Source organism: Pseudonaja textilis, chromosome 2, assembly GCF_049901715.1.
Source record: "Pseudonaja textilis isolate UNSWEBS1 chromosome 2, rPseTex1.2, whole genome shotgun sequence".
NCBI lineage: Eukaryota > Metazoa > Chordata > Lepidosauria > Squamata > Elapidae > Pseudonaja > Pseudonaja textilis.
Window position 1 is genome coordinate 146,578,705 of NC_141991.1, and position 19,678 is coordinate 146,598,382.

General features: G+C 44.5%; 1 protein-coding gene across 5 annotated transcripts in view; it reads left to right on the forward strand.

The window, feature by feature from the left end:
• The window catches only part of FLNA (filamin A), an 84,143-nt gene that overhangs the window by 24,844 nt on the left and 39,621 nt on the right, over positions 1-19,678 (forward strand). For all 5 annotated transcript variants that reach the window (XM_026711468.2, XM_026711471.2, XM_026711470.2 and 2 more), the window contains exons 9-22: positions 1,762-1,962; positions 2,468-2,605; positions 6,671-6,797; positions 7,242-7,378; positions 8,520-8,713; positions 9,207-9,320; positions 9,623-9,766; positions 12,386-12,509; positions 14,135-14,295; positions 14,398-14,488; positions 15,227-15,396; positions 15,732-15,849; positions 17,582-17,844; positions 18,797-19,394. In XM_026711468.2, coding sequence (XP_026567253.2) covers positions 1,762-1,962; positions 2,468-2,605; positions 6,671-6,797; positions 7,242-7,378; positions 8,520-8,713; positions 9,207-9,320; positions 9,623-9,766; positions 12,386-12,509; positions 14,135-14,295; positions 14,398-14,488; positions 15,227-15,396; positions 15,732-15,849; positions 17,582-17,844; positions 18,797-19,394 — 2,580 coding nt within the window. The remainder of the gene's footprint in view (positions 1-1,761; positions 1,963-2,467; positions 2,606-6,670; positions 6,798-7,241; positions 7,379-8,519; positions 8,714-9,206; positions 9,321-9,622; positions 9,767-12,385; positions 12,510-14,134; positions 14,296-14,397; positions 14,489-15,226; positions 15,397-15,731; positions 15,850-17,581; positions 17,845-18,796; positions 19,395-19,678) is intronic.

Sequence of the window (19,678 nt, forward strand, 5' to 3'; positions counted from 1 at the left end):
GGATTGCAGAGAATGCCAGCAAGTATATCATGAGTGAATAGCTTGTCTTGTAGATCTGAATGTGGGGCTTCCCCCTTTGAAGCATGGTTCCTCTAGAATTGCTCGCTAGCTTCAGGGTCAAGGGTGTGGTTAAAGGCCTGGCTGCCTAGTCATTGATTTAGAATAACTGTCATTTTATTCTTGTATACTTTTGAGTGAGGTGTGTGTGTATGGGGGAGCAGGGGGAGATACAGACTACTAATGGTAGGACTACACATTTTACATGTTTCTTTCAAGAATATGAATAATTATAGCATTTAAGCCACTGAGTATCTTAAGCTGCTCAGCATGTACTTATTGAACTTGGCATGACGCAAAATCAAACAATGATGTAGGGTTTGGATGATGTCAGTTGTTCTGAAACCCTCAACTTAATCCAAAAATATCAGCTTCTTGGAAAGTTTTTTTTTCTTTCACTTGCCCATCCTGAAACACATTGTTCTTGTACAAAAAAAATATTTCTTGTTGCTTTTTGTACATATAGTTAGGAAGAGTGTAGCTTTAAGTCTTCAGACATTAAAGATGATTAGATGATTTTAACAGATGCTGGTAAGCAGTTTGCTTGTATTGCTTGCTGTATCTAGTGTTCAAGAAATTCTTGCTAACTCCCAATTGAAGGCTGTTCTAGAGCATTTACATTCACATTCTAAATTTATCAGGACTCTTCCTTTGTGGTTTGAGCCCTGAGCAAAGTCTGAAGCAAAATATACAGAGACATAGAACAAAAAGTGTTCTGATATTTTTTCCAAAAGGTTTTATTAGATAATTTACATAAGAATGCCATAGTGTATGCAGAGGAAGCAATATGAGTACTATAAATTGAACTCCGTTCTAAGAAACCTCCCACCTGCTTGAATAGGATTTCATAGTTTGTTCAATTGCTAGAATTCAAATTTAAACTATGTTTTTGGTCAAATAGCAGTTCAAGCTATCATCTTTCTCCAAATCAGTGTCATTTGTTGAGATTTTAAGATTGCCTTTGCCAACTAAGTGCCCTCCAAGTAAGGTGGAAATATAACTACCATTCTGCTTGAGAATTCTGGGCAATGCACTGTAGTCCCAATGGATCTAGGGCAGGGGTGTCAAACTTGTGGCCCATGGACCAGATGCATCATGTGTTGGCCCCGCCCCCACCCAATTTAGTGAAGGGGGGCAAAGTGCCGATATATCACGTGACACTGCCATGATGCTGCGAGTTTGACACCCCTGATCTAGGGGCACCAGTTAAGGAGGACTAACTTAAAAAGGCAAAATGGTTTCATAATGAGGCAATAGAATGCATTTAATGATGAAAATTCTTTTTGCCCTAAAGTAATAATTGCTAACGAAGAAAGCATTTACATAATTTTGATGCTTTAAAGAACCGCAGACTTGGAATGTTGGTGAAAAAGTTCAAGCAATATAATACTTGATGAAACGTTGATCTGTAGTGAGTGGAAACCAGAGTTATTTCCCATTCCTGTGATTTCAAATGCGTGTGGGAGGCAAGGAAGTCTACTTTTAGGAGCTGGGTTTTCCAGCAGCGTATCTCCAGAGAAATCATTTGTGTGGAAAGAATGAAAGTGCCTTTAGAGCTGATCTATTCGCTCATATTGTCCAGGCCAGTTTGCTTTGATAAATTGCCACAAATAAAACCTTTTTTTTCCACCATGCAATGCAGCATCGAAAGGTTAAACAAAATACGGTCCATGTGATATTTAAGTTGTCTTATTACTGTCCCAGGTGCTGGGGTTGGAGAACTTGAGGTAATCATCCAAGATCCCACTGGCAAGAAAGGAACAGTTGAACAGCAACTGGAAGACAAAGGCAATAGCACATATCGCTGCTCCTACAAGCCCACTTTGGAGGGCACTTACACCATCTACATTACCTTTGGTGGGATTCCCATCCCTCGCAGCCCATACACAGTCACTGTGGGACAAGGTGAGTCTTCTGGGCCTGATGGTGGGCCTTATTGTCCTTATTATCACTCACTCTGCTTGGGTTCCTCTTTCTGGCCAGAAGAGGGTAAAGCTCTACTCTATGCTAACCTCTGTCCTCTCCTTTCTGCCTACCTCCTCCTGTGCTGGCCAGCTCTCCTCTCTTCTGTCCTCTCTTCTCTGAAGAGCCATCTCCTTGGATCTCTGCTGACCCTCATCTCCTCACAGCTGCTGCGCGCCTGGACCCAGGGCTAATGGTATTTCACATGGCAAGCGAGGGTGGAGGAAATGTGACCGAAGTGCATGCCAGTTGTGTCTTGTGGGGCAGCCTATATCTTTAAAATCCCATTCCCTTGTTTTCATGTGGGTACCCAGCATATTAATGATGGAAAGAATCTGTACATTTAAATAGTGGAATGTTGTTGTGATTCTAGAGAACTGCCCCCTAACTGAAGTCTTGTTTCTCTTTGTTTCTTTTGCTGCTGCTGCTGCTGCTGCTGCTATTGCAGCATGCAACCCCAGTGCTTGCCGAGCGGTGGGTCGAGGCCTGCAACCCAAGGGGGTCCGAATAAAAGAGACTGCAGACTTCAAGGTGTACACCAAGGGCGCGGGCAGCGGTGAGCTGAAGGTCACAGTCAAAGGCCCAAGTAAGTCCCACCGATGTATTCTTCCCTATTGTGGGTTTATAAGACTTTACAAGAGTGGGGGCTTTTTTGAGGGTTGGGGGGGATGGAGTTAGATTTTATATAAACGAACCTGTTTGATGCCATACTGTGTCTGGTGTTAGCTCCTCATTGCACTTTCCCAGTGTTCAGAGGTCATGCTGGAACTGTTTTTGTACCAAGAGTTGTACTTTCTTGTCTCTTTGGTTGATGTTTGGTACTAATGTTTGGTACTTCATGGCTTGGGACCAGGTTATCTGAGGGGACCGTATCTTGCCGGTCACATCTACCGTGACCCATCAGAGTGGGAAGGCAGGGAATACTTCAGGTCCCATCTCTGTGGGAGATAACACTTGGTAGTACCCAGAAGAAGGGCCTTCTCCATGATGGCTCCCTCTCTCTGAAACATTATTCCCCCAGAGATTAAAATGGCCCCCTCTCTAATACTCTTCCAGAAAGCACTGAAGACCTGGTTCTGCCCGTGGGCCTGGGGAATCCAAACCGAGATGGAGCCCATTAAATGGCTCATGTGATCTGCTGTCGTCAGGGCGGGGGGTGGGAGTTGGGGCAGATTTTGTTATATTCTCCTTTTATGAATTTATTTCTTTTTCGTTAGTTTGTATTGTTTTAAACGTGGTTTTGTATTTTGTAAGCCTCCTCAAGTCGCCATGGGCGAATAGGCGGCAATATAAATTCAATCAATTGATCAATCAATAGCTAGTAAGTGGCCACAGTGGAACTAAAGGTAGTCCTCGACGTACAACAGTTCATTTAGTGACTGTTCAAAGTTACATCAGCACTGAAAAAAGTGACTTATGACCATTTTACCCACAATTGTTATAGCATCTCCACGGTCACGTGATCAAAATTCAGATTCTTGGCAACTGACTCATGTTTATGATGGTTGCAGTGTCCTGGGGTCATGTCCTCACCTTTTGCGGCCTTCTGACAAGCAATGGAGGGGAAGCCAGATTCACGTAAACAATCGTGTTACTAATTTAACAAGCGCATTGATCCACTTAAACAACTGTGGCAAGAAAAGTCGTTAAATGGTGCAAAATTCACTTAAATGTTTCACTTAGCAACAGAAATTTTGGGCTCAGTTGTTGACGTAAGTGGAGGACTACCTGTACTGCACAGAGATGTTGCCCATGAAACGAATTAGATGAAACGAATTAGTTGTGTTTTGCTGTTTGCTAGGTATATAAAGTCTCTGGTTCTTATCTAGGCTTTCAATTTCTGTGTCTAGTAGTCTCTTTTTTTCTAACATGGCAGGCTAGTATAAATGAATATCCAAAATAGAGGAATAAACTTTATGTCCTCAAGGAATGGCTGACTGAAGCTTCATTCCTTCATCTCTTGTCTGGTGCCGTCCTGACATTGGACATCAATTCTAGGGATTGTAGTTCTCTCCTAAGATGTCTGGAAGGCCCAGGGGAGAGGAAACTAGACCGTTATCCTTTGTAAGTAGAGCCTCCCTTTGAAACACACCTCCTGGCGTGATGCTTCTAATCCTGAAATGTCTCAAAATTAATGAGCCGGCTTGGATCCTGTAAACAAAAGAGAAAATGTCTAATGTCAACATACTCACACCTTAAGCAGGTCTCATCCTGGCCATTGCATGTTATGGAGTGGGTGCAAAGGGTAAATGTGGAGACAGGCTAATTTATTATGGAAGAATCCAGTGCGGGCAAAATTTAGCTTTTGGAGAATGAAGTAGATGTAGCTACTGGACAATAGTAGCACTCTTCTTGGGGTGTTTGTTTTCTTTTTGTCATTAATACCCAGTCTCAATAAATGCATACAACCCTTCTAAAACTACAATGTCAGGGAGCCTCATTTTTTATTTATTTTTTGCCTGTGGATGTGTTAAATTCTTGGGCCTTCTAGAAGGCAAGTGGAATTGACCTATGTGTTGGAGATATGTGGGATTTGACAGCGGTAACCCTCAGTTCAAACCATAAGCGTTCAAAGCAGGGTTGGGCAACTCTGCCTAAGGCAACCTTAAAAAGCCTGAGCCAGGAAGATAAAAATCTTTGAGAGTGTGGCTGTTTCAGTTCATTATCCCTTGGGGGCTCCTACCTACAAAGATCCCAAAGATACATTGGGGAATATTAATGACATCTGAAATTTTGCTGTTGCCAAATAGTAGATTACACTGGAACTCGAAGGTGAGCTGGGCCAGGCCTGTTTGATCTAGGCCATTTGTGAGGCTGGAGAAAGAGCTAAGATTTCAGTTTCTGTGGTAAGAAAATAAGGCTACTTAATGAAAACATATTGAAAGACAGGATGGGTTTTGTGCTCAGCAGTCTCCCTCTTCTATTAGGATGAGAAGACCCACCCCACCCCCACCAAAAAGGTGCCAGAATAGGATTCGCCCCTCACGTGGCGTCTGCTGGGACTGCATATAAATGGGGCATAGTATCCTCCCCTCAGTGTGACTGTGGGGTTCCATATCAAACTGTAGATCACACCGAGAGCTGGGACATATACCAATTATTAGGTGGCCTAGAGCAGTATTGGTGAACCTTTTAGGCTCTGAGTGCCAAAATGGGAGCGCGTGCCTGAGGGAGGAAGCACCGGAAACCGGGAGAGCAAATCCCTGTCACGCATGTAGGGTAGCGCTGGAAACCGGAAGAGCAGCTCCTCAGCACGCATGTGCACACTAGGAAGCTAAGCTTCTGGTTTCTGACGTGCGCATGTGTGCTGGCCACGTGGTCTTCTGGTTTCTGGCACGCATACACGCGCAAAGACCAGCTGGCTAGTGTGTGTGGGCACGCCAGAAACCAGAAGCTCAGCTTCCGGGGAGCTACTCTTCAGGTTTCCGGCGCTCCCAAGTGCACAAAGACTAACTGGCCGGAAGGGCAACAGGCGACGGCTGGCATGCCCAGAGAGATGGCTTTGCATGCCACTTCTGGCGCACGTGCCATAGGTACACCATCACAGGCCTAGACATTGGTGTTTGAACATTGATTTTTTGACATATTTTGTTGGGTTCTACTAATCTAATTGAAATGTTCGTTTTTATTGCTAGTCCCTGTATGTTATACCATAGGCTAAGTAAATAAGAGTAAGATGATTGCATTGTTCAGTGACAATTTGTAGCACAGATAGTCCTTGACTTGTGAATATAACTGAGTCTGGAATTACAGTTGTACAGGTGGTCATTAAGCACTGAGCAATTACCTTTTTTGCAGCAATTGTTGAGCAAATGCTGCAGTTGTTAAGCAAACATTGTAGTCATTAAATGAGTCCGTTTTCCCCAATGGGCATTTTTTGCCAGAAATTGGAAGTAAACACTGGAAACTAGCAAAACATGCCAAAACTTGGCTGTCCCATGGCCATGGGACACTAAACAGCTGTAAATGTGAACTGGTTGCCAAGAGTCTGAAATGTGATTGTGTGGCCATTGGGGGAGAGGGGGTGGAGCACAGCCCCAAAACAGTATGTAGTTCAGGGGGAGGCCCATTGTAATTTTGCATACTTGCTAAGTAACAGGACATGAAGTGATGACTACCTGAATGCTTCCTCCTCTTACATTCCATGCTTTCTTTTCCAAGAAATGTGAAGGTTTAATTTCAGGATAAACTTGAGAAAGGCATGGTCAGTTGTCAAGGCAACTCAGTCAATTTCATGGGCATTCATATTCAAATCTCCAAGTGCTGTATTGAGCTTATTCCTATGCAGTGTACAATAAGCTGCTGGGCTGTATTTCATGGCATGAGGTTCATATGAGTAGTTTGCAATTGTAAATATAATTGTTTCTTTTTTGACATCACCCCCGCCCATACAATGGAGAGTTTAAGTTGCTGTGTTCAGGGATCTGACCCAAGGCATTGTCAAATTCTCCCCCTCCTCCTCCAAAATCAAATTTATAAAACCTAGGATAGAAATATGCAGAAATACTTCTCACTTTCTACCAAAAAAACCCACAATTCCTTGGGGATTTTTTTCCCAGCCATTACAAATTAGCTATCTGTGGAAGTTGCTTCATTATGGTTAATTATAGGGCTGGCTTGATTGCAGTACTCTCTCTCTCTCTCTCTGCAGAAGGATTAGAAGAACGTATCAAGCAGAAGGACCTGGGTGATGGAGTATATGGTTTTGAATACTACCCAACTGTACCTGGCAATTATACTGTCACAATAACCTGGGGAGGGCAGCACATCCCCCGCAGGTGAGATGGAGGGTGAAACTCAATAACCACTATTATTGAAGAGTGTCTGTTCAGGCACCTGAGACTATGGAGAGGAAAGGTTTAAAGTTCTGTGATACCCAACTGGGCCAAACAGGTCATACAAGGTTGCTTATATAGAACCATAAGCATGATTTAGATGATACTTTGGGCATACGTACTGAGTTCATTTTTGGAGTTTGCTGACCAAAATGAGGCCAATAGAAGAATTCAGTAATGCTCTTGTTGTACATCTTGATGGAAGATTGTGGTGGATAAGTTTCCACTGAGAGTATCAGTAGAGCAAGTCTGAACAAATAGCATTCAGGTGCCTGGAGCCTCCTTCCTAGAAAAGGAGAAGCCTGGTTGGGAAAGACCGTGACAGGGTCTCTTTACAGGATAACTATGACTGAAGCAGAACCTAAAACTTTACCTCTTAACTTGTAGCCCATTTGAGGTGAGAGTTGGGACAGAATGCACAAACCAGAAGGTGCGAGCCTGGGGGCCAGGTTTGGAAGGAGGTGTCGTGGGCAAGTCAGCGGATTTTGTAGTAGAAGCCATTGGGGATGATGTTGGCACCTTAGGTAAGTGGGTCCTCTATCTTGCATTTCCATGTCCATGCAATTTATTTATATAATTTACATCTTCCCACTTCCCACAAGTGTCTCTCTGGGCAATTATAAGGATTAAACACCCTAAGACATCCCTAATCTGGGGAATCCATCCAAATGTCTGTTGAGAATTTGCCTCCCTTGTAAAGGGAAAGGAACTGCTTCAGCCTGTTTCTCTGTAGCAGAGTTCCTTTTTCTCATCCAGCCTGCACAATTTTTTTGTTTTGCCCCATTCAGTCTCTGCAACAGGCACATTTGGATAATTTGAATATTGGGGGCTGTAATCTTAAACTACTCTACATATGGAGGGACTACCTAGGTTTGTTTGGACAGAGGTGACACCATTTCTTAACTTATTTTGGGAATCGGTCGACACTTTAATACATCACTGCCAGTAGCCCAGAATAATATATTTGGAATTTTTATACTGATAGGATCACTTCTTTAAACTGGTGACTCCTTCACCATAGGGGAAAAGGGTTGTTATGTGTCTATAGCCTGTCTTTCCTTTATTCAGAGATTGTTTATGTTTATAAAATCATTTTATATGAACAGATCATATGGATAAAGATTATTTCTGTTCAGAGGTTGAGAACTCTGTTCCATCTTTCTCTCTCTCTCCCTCCCCCCTCTTCTCTAGAGAATGATCCTTTACCTTTCTATTCCATCCCTTGCCTCTTTCTCCTCCTCCCACTCTCTTAACAGTCTCTCCTGCCTTATTTACATGGAAGTGTCCAATTACGGTAACCCTTTACTTTCTTTACTGCAAAGCATTTCATTTTACCACCTTCCCCTCTAAGCACAGGAGGCTTGTAGCATTTTTGTCAGTAGTTTACAGACGATTTTTGAGAATCTTGGTTTGTACGATCCAACTTTTCCCAGTCTCATAATTTCTAGGCATGTTGCATTTCGGCACTGCTGTTAAATTAGAGAAATCTTGGCCTAAAACACCTGGAAAGCATAGCTGTAGCAGAACATCACATGAGATACGTTATCGTCAAAACATTGTTTCTTGTATGCCTTGCTTGCTGTTTAAAAGTGGTATATCTCATAAATGATCTTCCTTCTCTGTTCTGTGTAAGGGCCTGATTCGTTCTCTCTCTGTTCCTTGAAGGCTTCTCGGTGGAGGGTCCCTCACAGGCAAAGATTGAGTGTGATGACAAGGGAGATGGTTCCTGCGATGTGCGCTACTGGCCCCAGGAGCCAGGGGAATATGCAGTCCATGTGCTCTGCAACAATGAAGACATCAAACTCAGTCCCTTCATGGCAGAAATCAAGGCTGCTCCTAAGGACTTCTACCCTGAGAAGGTAGCTGGAGAGCTGTGCTCACTAAGGGTTATGTTTGTTTTTGGTTTTTGTGCCTCCTGGCTTTAGGTTTGTGTGCAGGTGCTTCTGTGGTAGGAGAAGAGTTAATAGCCAATCATTTGGGCCTCTATGGCTAGCTGGTGGGGGAGGGGGAGTTGTTGCAGATCATGTCTTTAAGGAATGTCTTTTTAAAGCTGTGTCTGCTTGTGTGGTTTAAAGCTATTGTTTCCTTGGGAAAATAATATAAATCAAGGTTTCTTGCTATCTTGGGGAAATCTGCAAAGGGACTTTTGAGCAGGTCTCCCAAATGGAAACAACAAAATGGAAAAGTCTTTTGTGCCAGTTGTTCAGGACTTTATGCAATTTTAATTCTGGTTCTCTGGCTGATCCTACCCTCTAAAATCTCTTAGCAAAATGGATTGACGTTTGGGGTGTGCGTGTTGTGATGGTCAGCAGAGGTTTTTCAGTTAACAATTATCTTCCAACTCCTTTCAAGGTAAAAGCACATGGCCCAGGGCTCGAAAAGACTGGTGTTGCAATCAACAAGCCTGCAGAGTTCACAGTTGATGCAAGGAGTGGTGGAAAAGCACCTCTTAAGGTGCAAGTACAGGTGAGGTCAGCAACGGGTGCAGAACTCTCCATTGCTAAAAGATGCCTTCCCCAACCTGGTATCTAACTGGTGTATCTTTCCAGTTTGGGATTTTAACTCTTAGACATGAGTGGGAAGTATAAGGAATTGAGAACTATTTAAAAATTCTGCCAATGACAGTCCCAGTGCCTCTGGAGGGCACCTGGTTAGAAAGTTGCTCTAAAGGAATTGGAGATGTGCTTTCTTCATGATGGGAAGGGTGAAGAAATCGTGGCGAATGACATTGACCTGCAGAAAGATGATTTTTGATTTCTCTATCTCAGGATGCTGAAGGATCGCCAGTAGATGTCTCAGTGAAGGATAATGGCAATGGCACCTACAACTGTTCCTACTTGCCCAAGAAGCCAATGAAGCACACAGCGATGGTGTCATGGGGAGGAGTCAATATTCCCAACAGTCCTTACAGGGTTAGTGTTCCTTACAGTAGCAAGCAAAATTATTGGGGCAAAATGGGACTTCATTTATCTTGGTCCCAAGAAGCAAAAGGCTGCCCCAGAGTTTGTAGGCTGCCCCTACAAAAACCTCTGAAGCCCAGTATGACTTTTCACTAGTACGTTTCCTTCCCAAACAGCAACAACAGTAACAACTGTTTTGGTTATTATGATCAGTCAGTCACTCAGATGTTTAGTCTGGATTTGGCATTTTGTCCACCCATTGAGTCCTTCCCAAAGGCCCAGGATAGACAGATGTGTTTAATGATATAAAAGGTATCATCTCAGGATGTAAGCTGTTTTAAGTAAAGCTGCCCTTTGCAATTGACTGGTGGTGATTTTGTCAATGGCGATGGTGTTCAAGTGGTACTACAGATGTTTTGGAATTGTACCCAATATTAGTATTGGTAGTTCCTTTGTTTTCTTTTGCCAAAGTGGTTCTATTTGCCACTCTTTGTATGTTGTGATTTCGTCCAGTTCTTTCTCTTCTCTTCTGCTGCCTCCAAGTATTGCAAAGTTCACTATCCAGACTTTTTTTGTCTGTCTTCTCAACAGCTGTTAAGCCTGGGGTGTTGTATGGCAGATGCTTGCATATTTGAATTCTAAAGTCCCAGAGCTTTAGCTTTTTTATTTTCTATTACTTTTGTCTATTTTGTGGTTTCACCATTTCTTGCCTGTAGCCAAATAGTATTTCTTACAGATCTTCCAACATAGTCTTGTTACTACGGTACTTTGTCAATACTGTTGTTTGTAATGAGTCGGCATGATCTTGTATTGATTCTGCATGGCAGTACATCATTTCTTCGTTTGCTATCTGTTGCTGTCTTTTGTCATGCCCCTGTCAGAATTTGACTCAGAGGAAGAAGCCGAACAGCTGACAGGGAATGGAAGTGTGGCTCCGTTGGCTGTGGAAGAAACTGAAGAAGGGCAAAGTTCAGCTGGGCAGAGCAGGGAAAAGGTAGAACAAGGGAGGGGTAGAACAAGGGAGAGGGAATTCAGAGGGAGACCCAGGCCCACCTCCTCTTCATCCTAGGGCACGTAGGGAGGAACAGAGAAGGGAGCAACGTGGGTTGCATGGCTTACAGGGGAAGAAAGGGCCCCGATTCCCTTCATTAGCTGCAGCTGGGTACACAGTATATGAAAAAGGCAAGCTGCACGCAGCAAGCTGTTGGGAGCAAATGTGACTTGTATCATTGTGGCTTATCTGTGTTCCTGGCGTCTTTCCAACTGTGTAATTTTTGCTGTGCTTTCAAGTCTGAAATTCTTTCTCCTGCCTGCCAAACTGATTACTTCAGTTTCGTTTGTTTGGATTTTAAGTTACAATTTGTGTGTACCTTGTTTTGGACTGAATTTTCTACAGTCAAGGATTGTTCCTGGGAGAGTTTTTCTCCAGCCCAAAGGTAACCTGGACATTGGGGGCAAAGTTGGAGATAATAAAGGGACTCCTATTGCTTATCTGACTGTGTTGCCTTTGTGCCACGCCCCAGGTCATCACATCTTTTCAATTCTGGCTGTATATACATTATTATACACAGCAATATGAAATCACAGCTGCTGGTTCTTTAGCTAGTCTTGTCCTTCATATGCATTAAAGTTTTTCCCAAGAACCTAGGAGATCACATTGTATCACGATAATAGGATCCAAGTACTTGGCAGTATGCAGATTTTGTAAGTGTCGTCCAAGTTTCTTTGGCATGGCACCTAATGTCCTGATAACCACTGGGACCTCCATGCTTGGTTTTGCCAGAATCTTTCAAAATCATTTTTCAGATATTGATACTTTGAGATCTCCCATTCTTTGTCTTCTACTATCCCCTGGTATTATCCCATCAATTATCCACCCTTTCTTCATTTTAATGACAGTTAAGTCTGGTGTGTTATGCGCCAGGACTTGATCAGTTTGTATTCCAAAATCTCACAATATTTTAACCAGTACATTTTCAACTACCTTTTCTATATGCCCACCATTTTTTCATTAGGGGTGCATATTTTTAATGGATATTCCAGTGAATCGTTTTGGCAATATTGTTGGGTCATTGTTTATAATCACTTTGTGGATTTTCTTGCATGAGCTGATGTACTCTTTTTTTTTTTTTTTTGCTCTTTTGCATAGTCTGTCCTTTGAACCATTTGGTGATATATATTTTTTCAGTTTTGGCCTTGGTTGCATTAGTTCAAATAGCTTGCTCTTGAGTAGTCAAAATAATCCTTCCATTTCTCTTTTTTAAATGTTCCAGTTGTAAACCATTGCAATTATTTAGATGTAATATAACCACCCAATGCAGTGGACTTTGGGCACAGAATAGAAAGCAGTTTTCCCTTCTGAACCAATTTGTTTCGGCTTCAGCATGGCTAGACTCCTGTTAGATTGCCTTCCTTCCTTCCTTCCTTTTTTTTTTTCCTATTGATGGCCTGCACTTCAGACGTTTAAGGCAGATCCCCAAACACCAGCACTAAAGAAGTTACCTTCTTGCTGTGTTGACTCCGGGAACTTTTCTAAGATACATTTTCCAGTTTGGGGCAGAGCACTTACCTTCTCCCACCTCTCCAGCCCCAAGTTCAAAGACAGAATGTTGCATTCTTATGTCTCTATAGGTCAATATTGGAGCTGGCAGCCATCCCAACAAAGTGAAAGTGTATGGTCCTGGAGTGGCGAAGACTGGCTTAAAGGCTCATGAACCGACCTATTTTACAGTGGATTGCACAGAAGCCGGGCAGGGTGAGTTGTTGAGCCCTTCCTATCCTTGGTGCCTTGGAATGTCTGGCATTGCTGGAATGGAGGAAGAGGAGGAGTGGGCCACCCTCGTCCCCAGCCCACTCCACCCCACCTTCCCGTCCATAGTAAGCGAGACCGAGAGTTCGCTCTGAGAAGCTAGTCTTCTGAAGTACACCAAGCTTGGTCTGATTAAGGGTTGGGGGAGGAGGGGACATTTCAGGCTCATTCTTAATGAGGGAACCAAGAATAAATGCTTGTGTTGTAAATTGCTCTAAGAAGCACTCAATGCTGAAGGGCAGCACGTAAAAAATGACTTTTGTTTCCTGATCCCCCTCCCTTTCTCCTTCTGGCAGCCAAGGGGAACAAAAGACAAGGCTGTACAATCTTTCTAGCCTTTTCATTTAAACCGGCTTCTCCGCTTCTGAAGCCTTTTGTATCCTCACCGCTGCTGTCCATCGCCTAGTTTGTGTTGAGAAGGTTGCAGTCTTTGGAATCCCTTTAATTAGCTTTTCGCTCCCTCCCATGGTTAGGCATCTCACAAAAGTGGTGATGAAAGTAAAGAGGGGGAAAGAGAAAGTTGTGCTGCTTCAGATGTTGCAAGAGGTAGCTCCCATCAGCTCCAAGCCACCATGGCCAGACATGGGATATATAATGGGGTTTAATCCCATAGCATCTGGAAGGCAATTTCCAAATAGACAAGCAACCCAAGGCTGGAAAATGCTTGTCCTTTCTCCCTGCTAATTTGTAAGTGCAGTGGACTACAGAGATAGAGCAGGCCTGACTTGTATTCTGTGGCAGACGGTGACTAAACTTCCTCCCCAATAGCTTGGCATAATGCCATAATTGCACTGCTCTGTTTGTACTGTACTGTGTGTCCTTGAACAAGTTACAGAAAAGAATTAGCAACCAAGAGAAGCCATTCTGGCCTTGCTTTCCCATGCGCTAGATCTTAGATTAGAGGTAGATTATAAAAAGTATCCTGAATTTTATGGACACTTCATTGCATGGATCAATGCCCTGCATCTCTGCCTTTATTTCAGCATCGTGGCTATTCCAGAAAGATCAGAATTGCCCATTGGAGAAATGGGCAACTAAACTCTTCAACTCTTCAACTAAACCTTTAGAACAGGGGTGTCAAACTCAATTTCATTGAGGACTGTGTTTGACCTTGGGGGAACCGGGTGGGTGTGGCTGACTGGGTGGGTGTGGCAAGCTTGACGCCACTAAATGGGCATGGTTGAGTGGGTGGGCGTGGCCACTCCCCAAACTGCTGGCATATTTCCTTTTCATATTGGATAGACCGGGCCGAAGCCACGCTGGCCCAATGTTTCCTCTTTGCATTGGGTTGACCGGGCCAAAATGAGGCAGGCCGGCTCTTTACATTTTCCAGGACAACCCAATGGGGCGGATCTGACCACATTACGGGTCAGATTCGGCCCACGGGCTTTGTGTTTGATACTCCTGCTGTAGAGTGAAAGATTGAAGCTGGAGGTCGATAGACTTCAGGGGCTGCACTATATGAGTACATCTTGGCCCACTTTCAGGATTTGGGATTTGAGTCACAACTGCAGGAGCAGGTTTTTAATGGTGCATTTAGATGCCTCTCGCTGACTTGTCTCTTCTTAAAGGTGACGTGAGCATTGGCATCAAGTGTGCCCCTGGCGTGGTGGGTCCAGCTGAAGCGGACATCGATTTCGACATCATTCGGAATGATAATGACACCTTCACAGTCAAGTATACCCCCCGGGGTGCTGGAAGCTACACAATCATGGTGCTCTTTGCTGACCAGGTGAGGCCATTTCTTAGAGGAACCACTGCAAAATTGGGGGAGTGTGCGAGAGAGTCACCTGGTGATTGCTCTCGTTTTCACCCGCTTCCTCTTGATTTCTAGGCCACCCCCACCAGCCCCATCCGAATCAAAGTGGAACCCTCCCATGATGCCAGCAAAGTCAAAGCTGAAGGTCCCGGCCTCAACAGGACTGGTGAGTTGGGGATATGCTTTGCAAGAGAGGTTGTACATTACAAAAAGGAGCCGAGAGCTTAGAAGTTGTGTCTGGAACTCCTAATCCAGCAACTTGAAGAAGGAACAGAACTCAAATCCTATTGAATGTGGATAAAAACAAAGGGCTTTGTAAATATTGGCATTAAGAGCCTCGGTGGCTCAGTGATTAGAGTGCAGTACTGCAAACTACTTCTGCTGACAGCCAGCGGCCTGCAATTTGGCAGATCAAATCCCACCAGGCTCAAGGTTGACTCAGCCTTCCATCTTTCCGAGGTGGGTAAAATGAGGACCCAGATTGTTGGAGGCAATAGGCTGACTTTGTAAACCACTTAGAGAGGGCTGGAAAGCACTATAAAGCGGTGTATAAGTCTAAGTGCTATTTCTATTACACAGCAATGTCCCGGACAAGCTTTTTAAGATGCATACATACTTCCTTTGTCTGTGCTTGGGTGAGCTTCCTGAGGTTCTCATGCAGCCATCAGTGCAACCCAACTGCAATATTAAAATGGGTCAAAGTGGCTGGATGCCAGTTTTAGAATGAATTTTAATCTCGCGAGCTTAAAATCAACTTGCAATATAACACAACCGCCCCAAGGGCCTGGGAAAAATAAGCTGCATTCTACCCCATGGAAGTTCTTGGTGCAAAAACCAATAGAGCAGAGAGCATGCTTACTGGAAAGTTTGCCTGCCCTTCTGAAAGTTTCTCCTGCTTCCTCAGGTGTGGAGATGGGGAAGCCAACTCACTTCACAGTTAACACCAAGCCCGCTGGCAAGGCCAAGCTGGATGTGCAATTCACGGGCCCAGCCAAGGGAGACGCCGTAAGAGACTCTGAAATAATCGATCACCACGATAACACCTATACTGTCAGATATACCCCTGTGCAGCAGGTGAGTTATGAGAAGGAGAGGGTGATTTTTTGAGACACCTCTGAAACATGGTGTCTTGTTAAATAGCAAACTACTAGAGGCTTCGTGCAGATTTACCATCTTAGGGAAAGCAAGGCTTTTGACTGAAATCTTGCTGGTCAGCCAGTAGGGGTGGGACTTGGCAGCCTTAACCCCCTTCTTTCCTTAAAAAAGTGACCGTTGGGGAAGTGAGTTTTGGGAAGAGTCTAGATGGAAAGTCGTTTGGAAGGATGCGGGTCCCATAGAAGGGGAAGAATGAAGGTCAGGCTAGGGTGCCTATACACAACACTGTGATAAATGTACCTCTTGTATTTCAGGGTAACCTTGGAGTAAATGTAACATATGGGGGAGACCACATTCCCAAAAGTCCTTTCAACGTGGGAGTAGCTCCCACCCTGGATCTCAGCAAGATCAAGATATCTGGGCTTGGAGACAGTATGTATCCCAGAAGCTTCGATTCTTTGCTTGCTTTTTTGCCTCCTGATCACAGGGAAAGGTGCTGAGTAACACAAAGCACCAATCTGTGATTGCTGTGATGTATTTGTTTGTTTATTGAGCATCTCTCAACTTCTGGAAATGTTATCCCTGCATTTGGCTAATGTATTTTTTTGGCTGCTGTAGAAGCTGGATATTTGTTGCCTCTTTTTTTTTTAAAAGGAAAAAACAAAATGACTTTTCAGAACGTCTAATTCTGTTGCCTATACAGCATGGATGAAAATAACATAACATCTGGAGGGATTTGGGTTCCACATCCATTTTTAGACCATGCCTGAATGGAGAGTGCAATGAAAAGCCAGTGTGCACAGCTGACTAGCATCTGCTAACAGTTGTCTTTTGGGACTGGACCCAGAAAGTCTGCCTGTTCCAGCTTTCTGTCAGGACCAGGTGGCCTCTGGGAAGTTTGCACAGGACACGCTTCAAATGACAAAATAGAACCTAGTGTATTTATGGCTTAAATAAAAGGTGCAGTTCTGCCCAATCGTCCTTGGGGTTTTGCCATCAGTGAAAGCTTGAGATTCTCAAGGCCAAATTATATTACACAACATTGTGGCCAACATGTTTAGCTCAACTATTTCTCTTGTACATACACCCCTCATCTGTCAGTCTCCGTCAGATTTATCCTGAACCGTGATGGTGATTTTCATCCTAGCCATCCAGCTCCAATCCAGAGTCGGGAACCATCTCTTAAAACATATTTGATACAGTGTTGAATTGCATGGGTGAATCGATTACACAATTGTGATAATGGGCAGCATCAAGTTCCATTATTATCTCTTCACCTTCCACCTGTTACACTTGTGTTTGTACATGCATGTACAGCCGGGTTCCCCATCCCCCGTCCATGGTCCACTACCGGGTTTTGAGCTGTTCAAGTGGCAGCTGGAAGTGGAAGGCGAACATGTGCATGCACATCCCCATTTGCGCAAGCAGCATGCATGCATGCATGCATGCCAGCCGCTTGCACAAATGAAGCTGTGTGCTCGTGTCCTTGCTGCTTGCCCAGAACCATCCTCTTTCCTTCCTCCCCACCCCCGGGCCATAAATTCCGGAAAGGTTTGGGAACTCTATTGTGTAACATGACCGTCTATCCAAACAGTTTGCCTCCTTCTTGGTTTGTTCACTATCCACCTAAGTTTGAATTGGGACAACTCCTAGCCCAAAGCAAAACTCTATATCCTCATACACATTGATTACAGTTTCCAGCCCATCCCCTCCCTCAGCTATAATTCCAGTGTTCCATGGGGTGATGGAAAACATACTTAAAAGAACAGGCATGTCTTTAGAAACCTGCCTAGTGGTCCCTGAACTTTTCCCATCCTGGACATTTGCCAGGGTAAAATGGCTGGAAGCACTCCAAGGCTGCCTTGTTGTTTTTTTTTTTTCCAGGAAATATTAGTCATGCCAACAATATCATTCTCTCCCCTCAGCTTAACTCCAGCTGCAAAGTACAGTCACCTTCCCCATGCCTTGGTATAATAGGGGCATATCTAAATGACTACCCAGGGGGAAAATGGGTCGCCTCAGATGTCTTGGCAAAGCACTGGAAATGATAGGAGGTTTGTGGGTGGAATGCTCTCTCTCTTTCGTTGTGTGGGGGGAAATGGGGCAAAAGATGACCTGTCAGTTCCAGATTGGATCTTCATAGATGCGCACTTGGTTCTTGCAGAAGTGGAAGTAGGCAAAGACCAGGAGTTCACCGTTAAATCCAAAGGTGCCGGAGGCCAAGGCAAGGTGGCTGCCAAAATCACAGGCCCGTCCAGTAAGCCTGTGCCCTGCAAGGTAGAGCCAGGCTTGAGCTCGGACAACAGCGTGGTGAAGTTCATTCCACGAGAAGAAGGACCCTATGAAGTGGATGTCACCTATGATGGAGTCCCTGTCCCAGGCAGTCCCTTCCCTGTGGAGGCAGTACCTCCCACCAATCCATCCAAGGTAAGAGTCCCATTTCTCCCATGGGTGCCTTGGAAAATGCTGTCCATTCTCTCCTTCTCCTTTTAAAGCACTCCCGTTCTGCTAAATTAGATTGTACAGTCTTGCCCTAATTCAGCCAAGAGAATTCTAGTTAAGGAATACGATCCTCAGTACCGAGGGATCACACCCTGTTTATTGCCAGGAGCCATTCCTAGGTAAGGCAAGGGGATTCAGACGAGTAAACGTGTGTCTAGTTCTGTGTGGGAGTAGGTCACATATCGGAGAGGCTGCTGTAATGTGATAAATGAGCCTCTGGAGGTTCAGCCAGTGCTTGAATCTCAACGGTGTGTGAGGGGGAAATGCTGGGTCAATTGACAAACAGGTGTCATGGCTTAATTTCTAGATAAGAAAACCTTGTCTTCAGAACCTCCCTTTGATATTTAGCTATTTAAGAAGCAGTGACTCAAAATGTAGTCTGGAGCAGGGGTCTCCAACCCTGGCAACTTTAAGACTTGTGGACTTCAACTCCCAGAATTCCTTAGCCAGTAAACCTGGTCTGGAGAGTAGATGGAGACTTGGAGACTCAGTGCACTTTTCCCCTACTCACTACTGTGACCTCCTTCAGATGTGAGAAATGTGTGTCCCTTGCTTCATTACAGCTCATGGCAATCCCAGCCAGCATGGGAGAGATGCTGCCCAGAATTTGATACAAAATGGGTGGTTATATAAATGTTTTAAATAAATAAATTACTGCAGCTAGTGGGCAACAACATACAAAATGTCACAGCTTGGGTTTATGTATACAAATTAATTATAAATAATAAAACATTTATCTCTCTCTGGTTGTAGTACCTCAACAAAGGATTTTTCTTTGGAAGGGGGATACAGTACAATACGTTTCGTGGGGGCTTTTGAAGAAGATTTTGCTTATGAATTTAGTCAATTACCTTCTCTCTCCCATCCTACCCTCCAGGTGAAGGCCTATGGACCAGGCTTGAAGGGTGGCTTGGCTGGCATTCCTGCTCCTTTTACCATTGATACCAAGGGAGCTGGGAACGGAGGCCTTGGCCTAACCGTGGAAGGCCCCTGCGAGGCCAAAATAGAATGCCTGGACAATGGAGATGGCACTTGTTCAGTCTCCTACTTGCCCACGGAACCAGGGGAGTACAACATCAATATCCTCTTTGCAGACACCCATGTGCCAGGCTCTCCTTTCAAAGCCCAAGTGGTGCCTGGCTTTGATCCATCCAAAGTGAAGTGCTCTGGACCAGGCCTGGAGCATGCCACTGTGGGGCAGGCAGGAGAGTTCAGCGTGGACTGCTCCAGTGCTGGGAGCGCCGAGCTCACTATTGAGATCATCTCTGAAAGTGGCACGCAGGCCGAAGTCCACGTGCGGGACAATGGCGATGGCACTTACACCATCACTTACATCCCACTCTGCCCTGGTATCTACACCATCACCATTAAATACGGGGGGCAGCCTGTGCCCAACTTCCCCAGTAAGCTCAACGTGGAACCAGCGGTGGATACCTCTGGCGTTAAAGTCTATGGTCCTGGAGTGGAAGGCAAAGGTAAGAATGGCAGGGGATAATCCAAAGCACTGGGACTCGGATACTGAGTTGTTGTCCATAGGTTGAGACCAGAATAGAGAATCTCATGAATGTGCTCCTGACTTTCTGTGGCTGCAGAACACAGGTTAACAGCAACAATTGGGGCTGGAATTTCCATCGCTAAGGTGTGTGATCCCAAAGGGCAACATTCATGACCATGTTACTTAGTGATGGTCACTGTTTACTATTTCCTATCGGCTTCCCCACTGACTGTTATGAGATGCTGGCAGTGAAGGTCACAAATG